The 19,759-nt window shown below is 39.7% G+C and overlaps 1 protein-coding gene across 4 annotated transcripts in view; it reads left to right on the top strand.

The window, feature by feature from the left end:
• The window catches only part of ITGB1 (integrin subunit beta 1), a 44,503-nt gene that overhangs the window by 12,803 nt on the left and 11,941 nt on the right, over positions 1-19,759 (top strand). For all 4 annotated transcript variants that reach the window (XM_040248370.1, XM_040248369.1, XM_040248372.1 and 1 more), the window contains exons 2-11: positions 5,945-6,011; positions 7,966-8,051; positions 11,617-11,839; positions 13,299-13,469; positions 14,041-14,279; positions 16,304-16,459; positions 17,200-17,295; positions 17,582-17,671; positions 19,239-19,379; positions 19,549-19,748. In XM_040248370.1, the coding sequence (XP_040104304.1) occupies positions 5,945-6,011; positions 7,966-8,051; positions 11,617-11,839; positions 13,299-13,469; positions 14,041-14,279; positions 16,304-16,459; positions 17,200-17,295; positions 17,582-17,671; positions 19,239-19,379; positions 19,549-19,748 (1,469 nt within the window). The remainder of the gene's footprint in view (positions 1-5,944; positions 6,012-7,965; positions 8,052-11,616; positions 11,840-13,298; positions 13,470-14,040; positions 14,280-16,303; positions 16,460-17,199; positions 17,296-17,581; positions 17,672-19,238; positions 19,380-19,548; positions 19,749-19,759) is intronic.

Genomic DNA, 19,759 nt, shown 5'->3' with positions numbered 1-19,759 from the left:
CAGCAGTAGCTCTTGAGTGTAACCTATGCACATCCTCATGTGCAGTTTGTCACCTCCAGATGATGCCTAATTGAATGTAAATACTATGCAGAGTTGCCTGTGCAGGGCACATTCAGGTTTTGCTTTGTGGAACTCTATAATTGAAAAAATTTATTTCCATCTGTTGTTGGTTGAATCTGCCAATGGAATCCATGGATCCAGGGGTGAACTGTATACACTTCTCAAGACTTCTCAGGGAGACCACGCCCCTGGGCACCCCTGTGGGAGCTAAAGTGCCCTGGCCTTTTCTCTTGGTTTGCATCTTCAGCACCTCTCATTCCCCATCACCCTCTGAGTGAGCTGCCTGCACGCCTGCTCTCGTCTCAGACTCTGCTTTGGGAACGGACCCCAGCAACCCAGTTCCCATAGGTGTCTCCTTCCCCTCGACCTTTTACCCAAGACTGCACGCCCCTGAAATGTTACACCTGGCTCTTTAGCCCTTTCTCTCACCTGCACCCTGATATCTAGGCCCTTGACTGTGACCTTCTCTCTGTGTGTGTTTTCTCACCACTGCCCCTTCCTCCTCCTGCACTTGCTCTGTAAACAGTGGCATTAATTCCACAGTTTCAGAACGGAGTCTGAGGACCCATGGGAGGTAGCCTCAGCAATTTCACTGTTTCTACAAGAATTTCTAAAAACTTTGGGGTTTTGTGCTAATAACTAGAATAATAACCAATAAGTGGGTGACCTTATAACTGAGTGTGTGTATGTAGTATTTCAGTGCCTATGTTTGTATTGCTTGTATATGTAAATGAATTTTGGTTCATGATACACAAGCACCTAGAGTGTGAGGCATTTTATATCTAGCTGAAAGTTGGCTTGTGTATACTTATGTGGATTAAAAATTTTTATCCCTGGGGTATCTATACTTTCTTGCGGTTCTAAATAATGTCCAAGAAAAATGACATACAATTTAATGTATTCAGCATAAGTTTTGCGTACTGATTTTGTCCCAAGCACTTATAGGTCGTGTCACTGAAGACAGGAAAGATTGTGTTCTTGGCGCTTATAACCCATCAGGGCAGATTATTACCAGGTAGCTTCAGGTGAGATGAGTGTTAGAAATGTGCTTTTGTCAATCAGGGTGTCCAGTACCTGCTGGGCCTCAGCACTGCTCCATAATCCTGTTGCATCGTCTTGATTTTCTCCCGTCTGCCAACCCCGCTCCCCTTTTCTCCCAGCACCTGTCCTTGCTTCCTGTTTCAGGAAGAAACACAAGCTGTCATGCCTGAACTCGCCCAGCTTCTCACCCGCTGCCCTGAGAGAAAGCTGCCGCACCTCTCTTCAGGGAGGTGGGCCCCTTGTGCTCCATCCGTCTTTACTCCAAGGAGCCTGGCTCTGGCACTCTTTCCCTTCTTCCCTTAGGCCTGCCTTCAGCTCTCCTCTCTGCCTGAGTATTCTTCAGTCTCATCCATCTTCAGAATTTCATAGCTGCCCACAACTCTTGGGTTTGTATCTCTAGCCCTGAAATCTGAAAGCCAGACCCATAGGTCTTAACTTCCCACTTAATATCTTTCCTCAGTTTCATACTGGCATTTCACAGTCACATTTCTAAATCAAAATCAGTATTTTCTCCCCGAACTCCCACCTTTCTCTGTCTTCCTTATTTGAAAGTGATGATCCTTTCTCTAACCATTCCTTACCTAAGCAGCCTCAGATCCCCCCAGGCACCTCTTTCTCCGTTGTTACTCTGGAGCCTGGGCAATACATTGTGTAACTGGCCATTCATCCTCTACCCCACTGGTTTTCTGTCACATATATGTTGTCATGTTACTACTGTGTGCCATTTTTCCCAGCTTCCTTGGTACATGTAGCATAGAATCTAAACTCTTAGTATGAATGGCATTTAAGACTCTCTGTGACCTGACTGTAACCTCCTGCCTTGTTGGTCTCGATCTCTGTTATTTCTAGTTTATAATTTGTCAAAAATACTTAAGTACTTGAAGTTTTTTTTTTTTTTAGCTCTATGACATTTTAAGATTGTAACATAATGTAATTTATTCTTATTGTAGAAAATTATGGGGATAAAATAATCACTCACCCCGCTGACCAGATTTAATTACAAGTAATGCTTAAATACATTTTTTCTGTAAAGTTAGACCAAGTCAATTCCAGTTTGCGGGGAGAGAGAGAGAAGTCACCCAAACATGTATGTTTAGTAATGAGATTGGAAAGAAGTCACTACAGTTCTTGTCATGACTCTGTGGCCTTAACATGCGGGCCTCTTGCCTGATGTTTCTCTGCAGGGCCTGTTTGTAGTTTCCTAGATGCCGCGGTTCCAGCCCCAGGAAGCCTCTGGACTTGTCCTGGCAGGTTTGGGCATCCTCAGTGCACTTTGTGCTTGTCTTCCTTATAGAAACCATCATGTCACATTATAGTTATTGGTATTTTTTGTCTTTAAACTGAAAATTCCTTGAGACAGCAGTCTTTGTATCTCCTGTAGGGCACAGAACCTGGCAGAATTTTCCAAGGAAGCTCTTCCAGGAGGAGGGGAGAGGAGGGGAGAAGCCAATAAAGTCGGAACAGAGCATGTTAAGGAAGAACGGTGAGGTGTAGTCAGTGAGGCTGTGTGCGTTCTGTGCGTGTAAACTGATGTGTGTCTCCAGGAGGCAGACACCAGTTGCACAGGTGGAGGAGGAGCCAAAGACCTGGGTTCACGGCTCTCTCTAGACCTTTGGTCATGAAGAGGAGGAGAGTCAGGGTTAGGACAGGACCTGAAGGCATCTCTTACTGGGCGCCCCTCCTTGGGAGCTGTTCACTCCTCAGGGCGCCTTTCTCAGCCTGAGAGTCTGCGGGGAGACTGGTAGGTAGTCGCCGGCCCTACCTCCAGAGAAGGGGGTTTTCAGGCCTGGGGGGCTCCCCGGGCCACGTGCCGGCGGTGTTGTCTCGGGAGCTCTCGGGGCGCCCTGCCCCCGCCTCCCTCGCCCTGCTGCCTCTTCACCACCTGTCTTCTCAGGGCCGCTCCTCACTGCTCCGTCTCTGCCTGTGGCCCTTGTGACTTTCCTTATCCCTGCTGGCTGCTTTCTTCCGCCTCCTGTGGCTGTTCCCTTTCCTGGGGAGAAAGCCTGGCCTTGGCAGGCCTGGCGGCTGCCCTGCTAGAAATACCACTCGTCTCGAGCTGCCCTCCGTCCTGTTGCTCTTGCCACCCTGCAGCCCTTGTGCTGTCTGCTTCTGGGGTCAGAGCTCTTCAAGGGCAAGAGGGCTTCAGAAGTCTGATCTTTAGCATGTTAAGGTTTATAGAGGAAAAGACAGCGGCATTAAAGTAGTATTTTAAAGCCGTGGACCTAAGAATGCCAGGAAATATTTTCTGCTCCCTGGTAACTTTATCTGAGTGGTCTTCTATGAGTTGTATGACATTTTAAAGGTTTTCCAAGGTAGTCTCCTGGTCCTGAAAGTGATCCGAGTTGTATTCTGAAGACCATGGATCAGAGTCCATATATGGACCAGATATTTGTTCTGTTCCCTTTCTGTGGAAACTGCTTAGAGGCTCCATTCATCACAGTCAGGCATTTCTTCGGGTGTCTTACTGTCCAGGGCCTTTTAGTCATAACTTTGGAATTGATAACATTATTTGAACTGCTCAGAATCATATTATGTGTGGATTTATTACACATTGAACCTTTTTGTCAGGCCTTAAAAGGTGAACTGTCAGTAACCCTCAGCTTCATTTGGGCTTCTGGATGCGTAAGCAAAACTGGGGCATAACAGAACTTGGGGCATAACCAAGCTGTTCTGAGCTTCGTTGCAAAGTGGATAACTGTGTGAGTTATTCACACTGCTTTTCTCTGGAAAACCAGAAAATGCAAGCAGCATTTGGCAGCAGAGGAAACCCAAGGATACCAGAGTAGAACTTTTAACCGTTTTTCTGGAGCTGTGGTATTGTATCCTGAAAATGAGGGTTTTTAAAGGAATTTTTTTTCCTTATTAAAGGAAATTTACCAAGAAAGAAAAATATTCCACACAGTTACCCTGCCATATTGTTTTTAGTAAGAAAGTGAAATGAAGAATATACTGGTGGGAACACATGTACACCCGTGGTGGATTCATATCAATGTATGCCAAAACCAATACAGAATTGTAAAGTAAAAAAAAAAAAAGAAAGAAAAAAGAATATACTGGAACAATTTAAAAACAAGTGAACCCATTGTCTTTATATTATGCTTATAATGCTGCCATCTCCAGGACTCTGGTTACTTTATATGTTTATATACTGTTGTTTTTACATACCTGTCATCTTACATGTGTTCTTTGTGTCCAAAAACTATTCTGTAAAACTTGTGACGTTGCTGCATTTTATTCTTTTGACTCCAGTAGTCCATGAAGTTGGTTCAGTTAGCCCTTTGCTCTTCGTGGATCTTGGGTAGAGGACATTGGGATTTTTGACTGTTATAAACATGATAGAGTTCTGTACTGAAAGTGTTGTGCACATATCACCTTTGATACTTTAAATTATTTCCTTTGGATGAGTTTCTAGTAGTTAGTTTACTAAGCCAGAGGGCAGAAACATTTTTAATGGTTTTTGATATAGATTGTTAAATTGTTTCCCCCAAATTGTATCAACTTACAGAGCCATCTCTGGTTTCTCTTACCCACCTGCAATAAATCATTGTTCTGTTGAGTTAAAAAAAAACTTTTTTTTTTAACCTGCTAGTTCACCTTCAGTTCAGTTCAGTCGCTCAGTCGTGTCCGACTCTTTGCGACCCCATGAATCACAGCACGCCAGGCCTCCCTGTCCATCACCAACTCCTGGAGTTTACTCAGACTCAAGTCCATTGAGTCAGTGATGCCATCCAGCCATCTCATCTTCTGTCGTCCCCTTTTCCTCCTGCCCCCAATCTCTCCCAACATCAGAGTCTTTTCCAATGAGTCAACTCTTCGCATGAGGTGGCCAAAGTACTAGAGTTTCAGCTTCAGCATCATTCCTTCCAAAGAAATCCCAGGGCTGATCTCCTTCAGAATGGACTGGTTGAATCTCCTTGCAGTCCAAGGGACTCTCAAGAGTCTTCTCCAACACCACAGTTCAAAAGCATCAATTCTTCAGTGCTCAGCCTTCTTCACAGTCAACTCTCACATCCATACATGACCACAGGAAAAACCATAGCCTTGACTGCTTTAATTTATATTTCTTTGATAAGTAATAAAGCTAATCTTTGTTCGAGCGTGTGTTATATTTGCTTTTGGGTTTTTTGCATTCTTGTGGAAGGGGCAGCTGTTACTAGAGTGCAGTCCAAGAGCAGTGAGTAGTTAGAGTTAGTGACCTATGACTTTAGCTGTCTTTGACCAGCTCTGGTAAGATGTAGATTAAGGTTATGAAAAACTTTAATTCGTATGTTTATGGATCTAGAAACTGTAGGCAACTGAACTGAATATTTTACAAATTTCATGCGTAGAAGTTGATTTTCTTGAAAAGGAAATAGTTACAGAACATCAGACCCAAAAACTGAATTGGGGGCTTGTGCAAGATGTTGGTCTTACCCTTACAAGAAAATGACTGAAATGTTGTAAGCAAGCTGGTGACACGATCAGGATTCTGACAGGCTCACTCACACTCATAATTCAGTGTTGAGATAACAGGCATTGGGATATGCCCTATTGGCCACCTCGGAGTCACAGGAGGTAACAGATTTCATGGGACAGAGATTTAATACATAGGTTTTAGGTGTAAGAATGCTTGACATTTTTTTCCTGAGCACTGTTAATTAAATATTAAACTATATTTGATTTGGAGAAAAGCAAGAGTGGATTCTGGGAACCTGGGGGGAGAGGAGGGTGAGTATGGAGAAGGGTTGGGGAAGAAGATGTATTATGTTTATAAATTAGAAAATCAGGTGAGTGGGAATGATTATGCTTAATATGTTAACCTCCCCCTTTAAAAAAAAAAAACATTGTACATTTTCTATTTCAGATGCATTTACAACTGATTTTCTGGATCGGATTGATCAGTTCAGTTTGCTGTGTATTTGGCCAAGCAGGTAAAAAAAGTTGCCTACTTGTCTGTCCAATATCTTGTATCATTTTTTGACCACCTTAGATTCCTGGGAAAACCTAAATTGGGCGGTCCTGCTCCCTCAGAAGGCCTCGCAGCGGCCCCGCCTCTGAGTCCAGGGCAGGGCTCCCTCCGGTGCCTGCAAGGGCCCTTGTCAGGTCCCCACCCACCACCCGGAGTGACAGCAGGAATAGAATGCACTACAGAGAGAGCTTTGGGGGATACGATAGTGTGTAATGAACACAGAGAGAGCAAAGGCGTGTTACATCTTTAGAAGGAAGTAAAGTGAATGTGCAGAAGATAGATTATGAACTGTCCACTACTGTCTGAAGAAAATGAAAGGAGGAACAGTTGGTTTTCCAAAAGATGTTCTTGCTGTTTGATCAGAAGTCTTGCAAAATGTTGGTGTTGTATAGAAGAGGAATGAAAAAATAAAGCTGAAAATATATTTAATCCTCTTATAAACCATGGTGCACCCAAATCTAGAATAATGGATGTCCTATTTTTTTGTTCTCCAAATCTCAGAAAATACACTGCATAGAACAGCTGAGCTGTTTGATACTAGAGATGAGGGAAGTTAATAGGTTTAAATCACGAAAAACAAACAGTAACATAAATTATCTGTATGTCAAAACAGTATCAAAAAATAGCTAAATAAGGGTTTAATTTCACTCACAAGTGTAGAGATCCAGTAAAAACAGTTAAAAACGTGATGATAGAAAACTTTTCAAAAGATGAATAGAAAATTTACAAAATAAATGGCCAGGAAAAATATGGAAAAAAAAAATGAAGCCTTAAATAACCGACAATTGATGTTCTTATTTACACTTGTTAAATGAAAGGAAAATCTTCGCATTAAAAAAGGAAATATGGTGTGTGTACACTGCTTGTGAGGATGTGTGTTTGAATGTTACTGCTGGAGAGAGGTTAAAAGTTAATCCTTTTCACCTCAGTGTTTTCTTTTTTTTTAATTTGTGATAAGGAAATTGAGTTTTACATAAGAATGGCCATCTGTGTGGGTATATGTCAGGTTTATGGCCCCCATGAACCATGCGATTAAACATAATAGAAAGTTTCCCACTCTATAGGCTACATTAATACAGTGGCATATGTAATCTTTAAAGCCATGTTTTTGAAGAATTTGGAATGAAACAAGTATAAAAAAGTAGTATACAAAATGTATGTCCTCAGTTTCATTTAAGTAATGTCTGTGCATGCTTCCTTGCTATTTTTTGATTTATCTGCATAGATAAAAGACTGGGAAAAATATACAAAAAATGTATGTCTTAATGAGCAGGTTTTGGGTGATTTTTAGTTCTTTATGCTTTTATGTATTTTCCAAATTTTCTATAATGAGCGTGTGTTAGGTTTATAATCAGAAAACGTACATTGGAGACAGTGCATATTAGTGTGTGCTACATGGCAGGCATGCTGATTCTTATGTGGATTTAAAGAAGTACACGACATACTTTGAACATAGACCTGAGAAGTCAAGGAGTTGTGGATAGGATGAATGTGGACTTCTCAAATATTTACCAAACTAAAATGAAGCAGCCTGGTTGGAGGGGGAGTATGGGTGTGGTGATATGAGTTAAATGAAAAGAAATAATACTTTACCGAGTGGTAAGAAAATTCTTGACAATTATGACCAACTTGAGAGAGCCTGGAATTATGCCTTTGGGGGGAAAAAAGGACAAATGTATAGATGCAGGGTACCTAGTCTTTGCTGTAGAAGACAGGAAAGATAACTGTCTTTTTATTGTTCTCTGCGCCAGGATGATCCAGAATCACCTCTTTGGTGGGTAGGTCTGAGTCAGTTTAGTAACCAGCTTCATAGTATTTCTACGTCATGTTCATATATATTGTGTTGTCATTGTGATCCTGATCTTTCACTGTTTTCTCTCTTGAACTTAAGTAGCCTAATTTTTTTTTCCTGACAGATGAAAATAGATGTTTGAAAGCAAATGCCAAGTCATGTGGGGAGTGTATACAAGCAGGGCCAAATTGTGGATGGTGCACAAATTCAGTAAGTCAGATTGATTATTCAAGCCTCTCCATTCATTCCCTCGTCACTTAGTGTTGCTCAAAACTGTATCCTTGGGAGGTGCTTGGTGTGACTTCTCACTCACTCAGTGTTGATTGAACGAGAGTCAGCTCTGTGTGTGACCCTGTGTGGTGGTCTGGAGCTGTGCTGCCCCGCACAGGGCCCACTAGGCATGTGTGGTGATGTTGAGCTCCTGAGAATTGCTGTCAGCCTTCACACATGCCAGAGATCAAGGACTTAGTGATTTAAAAAGTCATTAAGGTTGAAATGCTCATATTTTGTATATATTATTAATTTTCCCTGTTTTTTCCCCTCACTTTGACTATCAGACAACTTAAAAATACATACATAGCTCACCTTTGTAGTGTGCGTTATGTTTCTGTTAGACAGCTTCCCAAAAAACTCTAGCCGTCTCACTGAACTATTTTAGATTTTCCCTTTTTTATGATGGGAAAAGTATAATTAATCTGCCTAATTGTGTTTTAATTAAACTAATATACACTTGATTTATATCCTAATAAAAGCCCATTCAGATTAGAGTTTAAATTTTATTTTTTGTCATCTTTGTATATTGCTTAACAGGGCACCTTCCACAAGTTAAGTAAGTGTTGAATGAATGAATGGACAATGAACACTAAGTTGGAACTGGAGCTAAAGGGGAGTCATTTTGAGGATATGTAATTGATTTACAGAGTGAATAGTATCAGAAGGTGGAAGGCTTATTGTTTGTTTTGACTCAGGCACCCGAGTAGAAACCCCACATTCAAATGCCTGCCTTGTGGCCGTTACTGGTCAGGTATCAGATGTTTCATGTGATTTGACCTGAAAGACAAAAAGAGAAGTTTTTGTTTTGTTTTTTCAAAATTTTTCTATAGGCAACTTTCTCTTCTTCAAAAAACGATGTTCTGGAATTAAGTTGGAGACAGTGGAGGAGACAGGGAGTGCCTTGAGTTTGTCTCAGACAAGGCTTACTTAACTGAAACCCCCGGTTTTCTTACCTGGAAATTGAGCATGAGCTGCCTCCTTTGTGTTGGCACAAGAATTGGAGAAACTTAAAGCAGTTTCACTGAGATGATTATAAATAAGTGGTACTTGCTGTTCCCAACAACAGCATTCATTTTATGGGGGTTATTGTTTATCTGGGGTTTAGAGTTATCCTAGCCAAGTTATTCTTTTAATAATTTAGCCTTTGATCTTTGTGGCACAATTCTTAAATTATTAAAGGTATTTTGGGATATGTTTACTTGAGTTTTGTGATCTGAGTTTCCTGGATTGGCTAATATTTGGAAATGGATGGTGCACTGGGCCTATACTTTGGCAGCATTTTAGGTTTGATCATACATAAAGGGAGGACAACTTTGAACTTTGAACCATCAGACCTATGGCATTCCCTTCCAATTGTTTTTCCAAGTATAAAAAGGCTCTCATTTAGTGTTAACATTTTCCTTAAAAAAAATAACTGATCAAAACTATTGTATATTCTTTTCTATGAATATCCTCACTTTATGCAGGACCATGAAATCGATAGATAATAAATATCATATAAAACTGAACACAAAGTGACCCTAAATGAAAGGCATTTCCTCGTTTTCCTAATGACAAGATTTTAAAAAAAGACTTCTGGCCAACTAAATAATTTTTAGGGGTATATGTGAAATAATTAAATGGCTATTATAACTACACATTTTAAATGATATGCACAAATATACATGTATACACTGTTGTTGTTCCCCTTTTTCACATTTATGAAAAACTTACCTAGAATCTTTACATCTTAGGGCTTCTTAGGTGGCGCAGTGGTAAAGAATCCACCTGCCAATGCAGGAGTTGAAAGAGATGTGGGTTCAGTCTCTGGATCTGGAAGATCACTTGGAGTAGGAAGTGGCGGCCCACTCCAGTATTCTTGCCTGGGAAATCCCATGGATAGAGGAGCCTGGTTGGCTACAGTCCATGGGGTCACAGAGAGTTGGACATGAGTGAGTGCGCACATGTGCGCGCACACACACACACATCTTAACAGCAGTTTTTTGCTTTCACTAAAAGTACTTCTGAGTTAGTCATCTGATAAAAATAACACATTTTAAAAAAAATGGTAGTAATGAATATTTATTAGCTGCTGTTTATTTACCAAGTACAGAAAAGATCCTGGATGCATTATATTAATGCATTTCTAACTCACCATCCTATTATAAACAAGAATATATTTTGTAGCTATTTCTGTTACTTAAAAATTGTAACTCTTTTGTTCTCTGATTCTTTTGGCAAACATTCTATTTTTTTTTTTAATTGAGATGTTGGTGTATCATAAGTGAATTTCAGGGATACAACATAGTCACAATTTTTAAAGGTTCTGTTCCATTTGTAGTTATTATAAAATACTGGCTGTATTCCCTGTGCTGTACAGTATATCCTTCTTTTAATTGGAGGATAATTGCTTTACAGCGTTGTCTTAGTTTCCACTATACAGCAGCATGAATCCGCTATGTGTGTACATGTATCCCCTCCCTCTGAGCCTGCCTCCCACCCCCCACCCCACCGCCATAGTCCTCGCAGAGCTCCGAGCTCAGCTCCCCCAGGCACAGCCGCTTTATGCAGGGCGAGCCGTTTCACGCAGGGCAGCGCTTCTGTGCCAGCGCTCTCCCCTTTGCTCTCCCCGTCGCTCTCCCCGTCCATCCCCTTGCCCCACTCCCCTGTGTCCGCAGCTCCGTTCTCTGCTTCTGCATCTCTGTTCTTGGAAGTAGGTTTCTATTTCCAAACCCTGGAAATAGGATTATCTGTACCATTTTTCTAGATTCCACATAAAACCCATTTTAAAATCAACGTCACTACTGGAAGTTTTACCCCACACCACAAGTACCATTGACATAGCATTACCACTTTTTGTTTTTAAAAAATTCACCCAATAGAAATACATTCTGACCCTTTAAAATCACTTGCTAATTTTTTTTTTTAAGTAAATTCTAAAAGGCTTTTTCTAATAATAGCCAATAGTTTTTTTTTTTTTAACTTCCAAGAATACTTAGTAAACCTGTGATAAATATCTTGGTCTCCTTTTTAAAACAAGTTTTGGGCTCATATGTTTTTCCTAGTATTGAGTTGTTCAAAATATCATGAAGGAAAATGCTATCTAATATGAAAGACTTATAAGAATTTTTCTAAGGGAAATTTTGGGAAAAGTATTTTGTCTGTTATTTGGGCATGTTCATTATTAATAATTCTTAACCCTGCTGAATAATTTCACAAAAAAATTTCTTTGAGTAGATACTTTGAACATGAAACAGTTAAAATATACACTTAAGTCCTACTAAATATTTCTAAAATAATATAGTACTAGTTATATATTAGTAATAAAGGTACTACCTTCAAGGAGAAATGTTTTATTATGGTTAGATGAAGGGAACAACATTTTGCTTAAAACCAGAGACGAAGTACGTTAGACATGTTACCTGATTTTTGCAATTTAATTGGTTATTTGCAATTATATAAAAGGTTTGACCATTTTATACCATATTTATACCTATATATCTATATTTTATATGTCATTTAGACATTTTTACAAGAAGGTATGCCTACATCTGCTCGATGTGATGATTTAGAAGCCTTAAAAAAGAAGGGCTGTCATCCAAATGACATTGAAAATCCCAGAGGCTCCAAAGATATAAAGAAAAATAAAAATGTAACGAACCGAAGCAAAGGAACAGCAGAGAAGCTGCAGCCAGAAGATATCACTCAAATCCAGCCACAGCAGTTGGTTCTGCAGTTACGATCAGGTATGGAAACCTGATTCTAGGAGTGCCTTTGGGTCCACTTGAGCTTCCAGACAACGTTATATAAGTTTCTGTTGAGAAATGCTGAGTATGTTAACTTTTAGAAAAATTTTTGAAGTTTTTGCAGATATAATTTGTCAGACCATGTACCTGACATTTGCCTAATGTCCAAAGTAAATTCTGTTAAAGATTCAGAAAGTATTATTAATAGATTTAGTGGGTTTTTTAAAAAATAAAAATATCCATCTTCTGGTGTAACTATATAACATAAAGATAACATTTTAATCTATTTTTTTCCTTTGTTTTTGTACACTACTGTTAAAATATTAAGGTTTTCATAAGAATCTGTAGCATTTCTGAATCTGGAAAAAAGAAAACGGATGCCCGTCTCCTCTCATCTCCAGCTCCTTCCACCCAGGACTCGCATGTGCCGTCCCTGCTCCCTCCCCTGTTGCCCTCTCTTCAGCCCGGTGCCTCTAGACCTGCTCTGGCCAACCTCTGCTGGCACCTGAAACCGCCAGGCCTGATGGGCCTTCGGCAGGCCTTTTTTATTCCTTTATTTAACTCTTCTGTACGCGTGATGCCTTTGAGCTTCTCGACATGCTTCTTTTTGGCTTGTGCGATAACGCTCCTGCTTTCCTTCTTATCTCTCGCCAGTGCCTGCCAGTCTTCTTTCTGTGTCTTTTTTCTTCCTTCCTCTTTGTAGTCCACTTAACCGTTGGCTTTCCTCTCATGGTTTTGAAGCCCTTTGTGTGCTGTAACACAGACATTTTTCTCTCAAGCTCCAAACACAGTTATCCAGCTGCCTACTAGAAATCTATATAGAGAAAATCTCCAAGTTAAAAACTAAATGACCTTTTACCCAGACCTCTTCCTACTCGTGTATTTTCTGATGCATTTCAACTCATACCTCTGGTACATCTCTTCTGTGTCCTTTTGGTTTCATATCTGTATCCTCTTTTTTTTCCCTATAATTTTTTAACAAGTTTGTCTCCTTAATCATCTTAAAACTTTTCATCAGGTTTTCTTAAGTGAAAATCAGATTACTTTATTCACTGCACACAGTGCATCCTGTAAACAGAGGAGTCTTCGCTTGACAGCGTCAGTCTCTAAAACGTCCGGAGTACCCTGTAGAATGCCTGCCTCACCCACCCCATCCAGTTTGTGTTGTTCCCTATCTGTTTTCCTTTGTCGTAGTTAGCAACCCACTATTTGCCTGTCTTGCCCATTGTAGATTGGGAATGCTGTCTTTTTCATTATCCCTGGGGCCTGGCATTTTAAGTATCTGTGAATAAAAAGAGTACACAGCCATTGATTGAATTACCTATGGAATGCCCTGGTTTTTGTAAAAACTATGTGAATAATACAGTTTATAGTGTTGACCTTATCAATCTGATTTACTTGGCTTTTCCGTTTGCTTTTGATTGCTGACAAGCTAGTTTTCTAATCTCTGATTAATTAGGGGAGCCACAGACATTCACACTAAAATTCAAGCGGGCTGAAGACTATCCCATCGATCTCTACTACCTCATGGACCTCTCCTATTCCATGAAAGACGACTTGGAGAATGTGAAAAGTCTGGGAACAGATTTGATGAATGAAATGAGGAGGATCACTTCAGACTTCCGAATTGGTAGGAATTTTGAGAAAATAATTTTCATTTGTGTAAATCTTGGCAGTTTTATTCTTCACTACATACATGTGAGTTAGGAGGCTAGGTTTTAGCTTTTTCTTTCTGAGAGGACTGATACTCCTGTCACATGGCTAATGATTTTTCTGCCTCCTTGTTCCTCTGTTACTATAAAAAAGAAAGAGTGAGTCACTCAGTTGTGTCTGACTCTGTGACTCTGTGGACTGCAGCCCGCCAGGCTTCTCTGTCATGGAATTTCCCAGGCAAGGATACTGGAGTGAGTTTCCATTCCCTTCTCCAGGGGATCTTTCTGACCCAAGGATGGAACCTGGATCTCATAGATTGCAGGCAGATTCTTTACCATCTGAGCCCCCAGGGGAGCCCTTCTTACTGGCTGCCATGTTATTTGACACACATTACACCACATAGATAATAAACTGCATGTTTGTTGTTACAGGAATTTATTCATTCATTTGTAGATCTTATAAACATGTTGATTACTTAGACTTGATTTTTTTAATTTAGTTTAACCATCCACCCTCCATCATCACTGCATGTGCGTTTTCCTCCACAGGGTTTGGCTCTTTCGTGGAGAAAACTGTGATGCCTTACATTAGCACAACACCAGCTAAACTCAGGAACCCTTGCACAAATGAACAGAACTGCACGAGCCCATTTAGCTACAAAAATGTGCTCAGCCTTACTGATAAAGGGGAAGTATTTAATGAACTTGTTGGTAAGCAGCGCATATCTGGAAATTTGGATTCACCAGAAGGTGGCTTTGATGCAATCATGCAAGTTGCAGTTTGTGGAGTGAGTGCATTCATTCTCTACAAGGGGATATTATTTGTGTGGATTTTAAGTGTGATTTTTCTGTCAGAAAATATTATCTTAATTTCTATATCATACTGATTAATCCCTTAAATTCCCTCCCAACTGCAAGTGGTTTAAAAAAAAGCATAGTTAATCCGGATCTTAAAAGCCAAAATGCTCACCATTTGAAACAGTGGGGCAGTGTAGCTTTAGCTGGTGTTCTGGGTTTTTTAAAGAGGCTCAGGGTACTCTGGCTCTCCAGCTTTGTGACTGAGATGGTATTGGGGTTATCTGAGACGTCACCAGGAACATTAAAAGTGCTCAAATAGATTGTGTGTCAGACACCATCTTCCTTTGGTTAGTTTTCTTCTGCTTATCTTTGAGAGGCATCTTCCCCATGTCTTAGTAATTTAAAAAGAAAGTTTTAAGTCCTAGTTTGAAAGCTATATGAGAATAGATATTCTGAGAAGTCATATAATGTTTGTAATTTTAATTACAAGGTTTTCAGTGACAGTAAGCTGATCCTCCATTGGACTGGTGGTTAGAATTTTTTGACCCATTTACCAGCCAAAAATTTTAGGTGACCTTTTAATGATGTAGCTGGGGACGGAAGTAACAAACATTGTGAGCTAGATGAAGTTTTATCTGTCTCATTTCCTCCCCTTTTTCCTTATAGTACCCCTGTGCCCTAAAAGACCTTTCTCTTCCACATGCTCCTTAATGGTTACTTTTCAACCAAGTTTTAGGATGCTATTTGGTACCCAAGATGATAATATAATACAGTGCTTGAGATAACAGTCTTTAGACTGTTAGGACAGACTTCAAATGTTCCCATCATTGCTCATCCACTAGGTAGTTTCCTTGCCATTCTAGAAGACTGTTTCCTTCTCCTTAAGAGATAATAACAGATACACCTTAGAAAGTTTAAATACGGTAATCCATAGATAGTGCAAGTAGCCAACAAACAGTTAACAACTGTATTGTGGTCACTCTTGACTTCTCATCAGGGTAGATGCAGTTTAAGGATAGTCTCCACTTTTAAAGGGCAAGAGTAGTTTTCCAGGTGGTGCCTCGCTTGATGCCTGTTTCCTCTCCAGCCATTCATTTGTGATCCCGCTAGAAGCTCATATGGAGAAAGCTTTCTCTGCACTGTCTCTGCCTGAACCTCAGCATTGAGATTAAAACAGGCCATGGTATCCTGGCCACTGCTTTCTGCTCCCTGTGCTGACTGAGAGTAACTGTTCCACTTACTTCTCTAAATGCAGAAGAAACATATTCCAATTGGTCTGCCAGCATGAATAAACTTAATTCTTGCCTTCAAGGATTTTATAGTCTTAGGAAGATATATACAGATGTATGGAATAAATAAAGACAGATGATTATAAAATTACCATTCAAGAGGATTTTACCACCACTTTAAATTTTTTTTCTGAATAAGGTGGAGAATAAAATAAATGAACAAACAGTACTGATGGATTAAAAGGGGTGGAATTAAGCAGGGTCAAGTCTTTGAAGAAAATGCTTTTTTTATAGAATTAAAAAGGGGAGGCTTTTTTAATATGGTAGCTGATAAAGGGAGTATATGCTCCAGAAGGTGGAGTAGGTATGGATGGGAAGGGGAGATAACAGTGTTTAGATAAGGTTGGGTGTGGGCTGAGACATTTTCATTTATTCATTAAGTACCTAGTAGAGATAAGAGGATGCACAAAACCAGATGTGGTCCCTGCCCTGCGTGGAGTGGAGCTACCTTTTAGTGGGGAGAAGGACATTGACTTTCAAAGATAGTTTTTTAAAAAAGAGCTGAGACAGACAGATAGGCAAGGTGAAGTGTTACAGTGAGGCGAGGGAGTTTTATTCAGCGGGCTCAGTGCCTTTATCAGCAAGGATGTTACTAGCGTTGTGAAAAGAGAAAATACAGAATTAAGTTGAAAGTATAGTGGTAGCCTATATAAAGATTAAAAGATTTAATCTTTGCTGCATTTCTGTAGATAGCATTTTAAAATTGAAACCCTTTTCTTTTCAAGTCACTGATTGGTTGGAGGAATGTGACACGGCTGCTGGTGTTTTCCACGGATGCTGGGTTTCACTTTGCTGGAGATGGGAAACTTGGTGGCATTGTTTTACCGAATGATGGACAGTGTCACCTGGAGAATGATGTGTACACAATGAGCCATTATTACGTAAGTGCTTAGCACCTTACTTATTAAGTGGATTCGGGTTTTTAGAGTATTATGGGTAATGGGCTTGTGGGTTTTCAGGATTGGGGTTCTGTTATTTTGGTAAGTTGGGCCCTGACCTAATGTGCAGGAAAGCTTTGTTGCTGTTCTGAGGCTGTGGCTTTGTGCTTGCTTCCTTCCGTGTAGCTGAGGGCCTGGTGGTGAAGGGAGCTGCTGACTCCTGGCCCTGCACCCCAGTCCAAAGCTCTGTCTCCTCTCACTCGGTCCATCAAGGGGTAGCAAGTTTGCTACTATGTCTAAACAAATCATTTGTATAGTCTTACACTCCTTGTCTTATTTATATATGATCTAAGAAAGTAGGCATCCTGCCTCTACGGAAAATAAACATTGGCAGTTTGTTCAAGGTCTGGAAGAAACCTAAACCTTGCTGAATCTTGGTCTTTTTCTTAGTGATAATATAACCTTTTATTATGTCAATTCTTCAATTTCATTGTTCTGACATTTAATATACATAGATAATCTTTTAAAAATCTTTTTTATTGAAATTTTTGTGTACACATAAAGATAGAAAAGGATTAGAAACCCATTAGACAGCACCCAGGTCAGCAATAATTTGTGTTGTTTCAGGCAATCTTGCATAAGTAATCCAGATATATTTGCAAATCATTATTTTCAGAAAGTATTGAAAAACTGGAGTATATTGGATATAATTACATACTAAATTTTATTACTTAATTTCTTAGGATTATCCTTCTATTGCTCATCTTGTCCAGAAACTAAGCGAAAATAACATTCAGACAATTTTTGCAGTTACTGAAGAATTTCAGCCTGTTTACAAGGTAAATATATATGTGTGAGATCAAAATAGGAACACATTTTTAGATCCTTATTGTTTAGTCATCAAAGGCAGAATGATATGTCTGAATTGAAATGTGGGAAAATGTCATCAGATAGAAAGGCTAGATTTTACAAACGTGGTATTTTAATTACATTGCAAAACTAGTTGTTTTTAGGTCTGACTCCTTATTTAGGATATATATCAAGAAATGGTTTTTAAAAATAAATAGTAGGTACTCAGTAGATGCTAATTAGTCAAATTTTATAGGTTTTATCTTTTAATTGCAGGAACTGAAAAATTTGATCCCTAAGTCAGCGGTAGGAACATTATCTGCAAATTCCAGCAACGTGATTCAGTTGATCATCGATGCGTACAATGTGAGTGCATTCTAAGTAAGATCTGTTTTGGGCAGTACCCTGTTGAGAATACTTTGCTCAAAAAAAGTAAAACTCCTTTCATACACAATTTAGCAGGCCCCAGAAGACAATGTAAAACTTGTATGTAAAATTCTGTATGTGGAGGAAAAACTCATTCTCTTACAAAAATGTGTTTGCAAGGCAAAATAAAAGGCATGGCAGCGGGTGGATTTCTAAATTCTGTTTGAATGTCATTAAGTAATAAGTCTCCTTTTTGGAAAACAAGTATGAAACAACTTCCATTTAGATTTATAGGATTACCTCAGTCTTCTTTACTTCCCTTCATTTTATAGATTCATTGATTTTGATGAATTGTGCCAGAAACCCCCCCCCCCTTTTTTTTCTAATTCTTCTCTTGCCATATTTTCAGGGTACATAATTCTCTGTTCTCAAGTGGTACACACAGTCATATGTGCATGTACCATAAAATATATATGAATGCATACATGACTTATTAAAGTAAGATTTGTAAGGTTTTTACCCCACGTGGAAGGAAATTGAAATTTAAGAGGAATTGTTCATCTTGAGTTTAGTTCTGGGTACTTTAGGGATACTCACTCATTAAGCCTTGGTCAGTAACTGTTGTAAGTCATCGGAGGCCTTTGTAATACAACTGTAACCTTCCTGTGCTGCATACACCAGCTCCAGCCCTTTGACGAGTTGAATTCCCTACACAGATTTTTACAGACTTTCTAGATTCCAGTTTTTCCCTGTCACCCCCATAGTCGTTCTGTCTTTACAGCATATCTTAATGCTTTCCTGACTCCTTCTGCGGAGTGGTGTGACCAGGACGGAGCTCACCGCTGCAGTCTTCTCCATTTGTCCTGCGCCCTCTGCTGTTCTACAAAAGCACTGGCTTGAATCCTCCCACTCTGGGTTTCCTTTCTTTGAGGGAGTGGGGGCGGGCCTGCAATGGGCCCTAAGCAGATCTGTTTCCAGCCTGTGTAGTAGATTATTTACCTTTGTCTTCAGTGAGCTGAGGCTTCCCTGCTGGCTCAGATGGTAAAGAATCTGCCTGCAATGCAGGAGACCCAAGTTTGATCCCTGAGTTGGAAAGATCCCCTAGAGAAGGGAATGGCAACCCACTCTAGTATTCTTGCCTGGAGAAATCTATGGACAGAGGAGCCTTGTGGGCCGTAGACCATGGGGCTACAAAGAGACATGACTGAGCGACTAACACTAGTGAGCTAGAAGTGGCGGGGCAGAGGAGAGTGTGTTGCCAGTGGGGAAAGGAAGTATTCTGAGTTCTTAGAACTCTTCATAATTAATATTAGGCCTCTGTGCTGTGTCATCATTACAGTTTTAACTAAATACTCTCTTCAGTCGAGTACATTATTTTGAATAATTGGTTGTTATTTATTTGAGCCCATTTCTCTGGGTTTTGTGTTTTCTAGTCACTCAAGATTAGGCTTCCAATATTTAAATAATGCTTTTTTCTTAACAGCTCATTTTATCCATTGGATTTATTAATTCAGCTTATTTTATAGTATCATTTGTTTGCCTTTCCTCTTACTAGTCTTTCTTTTAGTCCCTTTCTTCAGAAGTCATTTTGGAAAACAGCAAATTACCGGAAGGAGTAACGATAAATTACAAGTCTTACTGCAAGAATGGGGTGAATGGAACAGGGGAAAATGGGAGAAAATGCTCTAATATTTCCATTGGGGATGAGGTATGTTACATAAACATTTTTTTGAAGTAAAGAAAAAGCTTACTTGTTTATAAGCAATCTAGCTTATGATTTGAGAAACAGTTAAATATAACTTGAGTAGCTTTTTGAAAAATTTTTAGTAGATTTAAGTTGCTTAGTTTTTAACTTATCTTGTTGTTTTCCTTTTAAGGTTCAATTTGAAATTAGCATAACTGCAAATAAATGTCCAAATAAGAACTCTGAAACCATTAAAATTAAGCCTCTGGGCTTCACTGAGGAAGTGGAGATTATCCTTCAGTTCATCTGTGAATGCGAGTGCCAGAGTGAAGGCATCCCAGGAAGCCCCAAGTGCCACGATGGCAACGGGACCTTCGAGTGTGGGGCCTGCAGGTGAGCGGGAG

Source organism: Oryx dammah, unplaced genomic scaffold (genome assembly GCF_014754425.2).
Source record: "Oryx dammah isolate SB20612 unplaced genomic scaffold, SCBI_Odam_1.1 HiC_scaffold_10, whole genome shotgun sequence".
NCBI classification, from domain to species: Eukaryota; Metazoa; Chordata; class Mammalia; order Artiodactyla; family Bovidae; genus Oryx; species Oryx dammah.
This window is presented reverse-complemented; position numbering and strand designations above follow the sequence as displayed.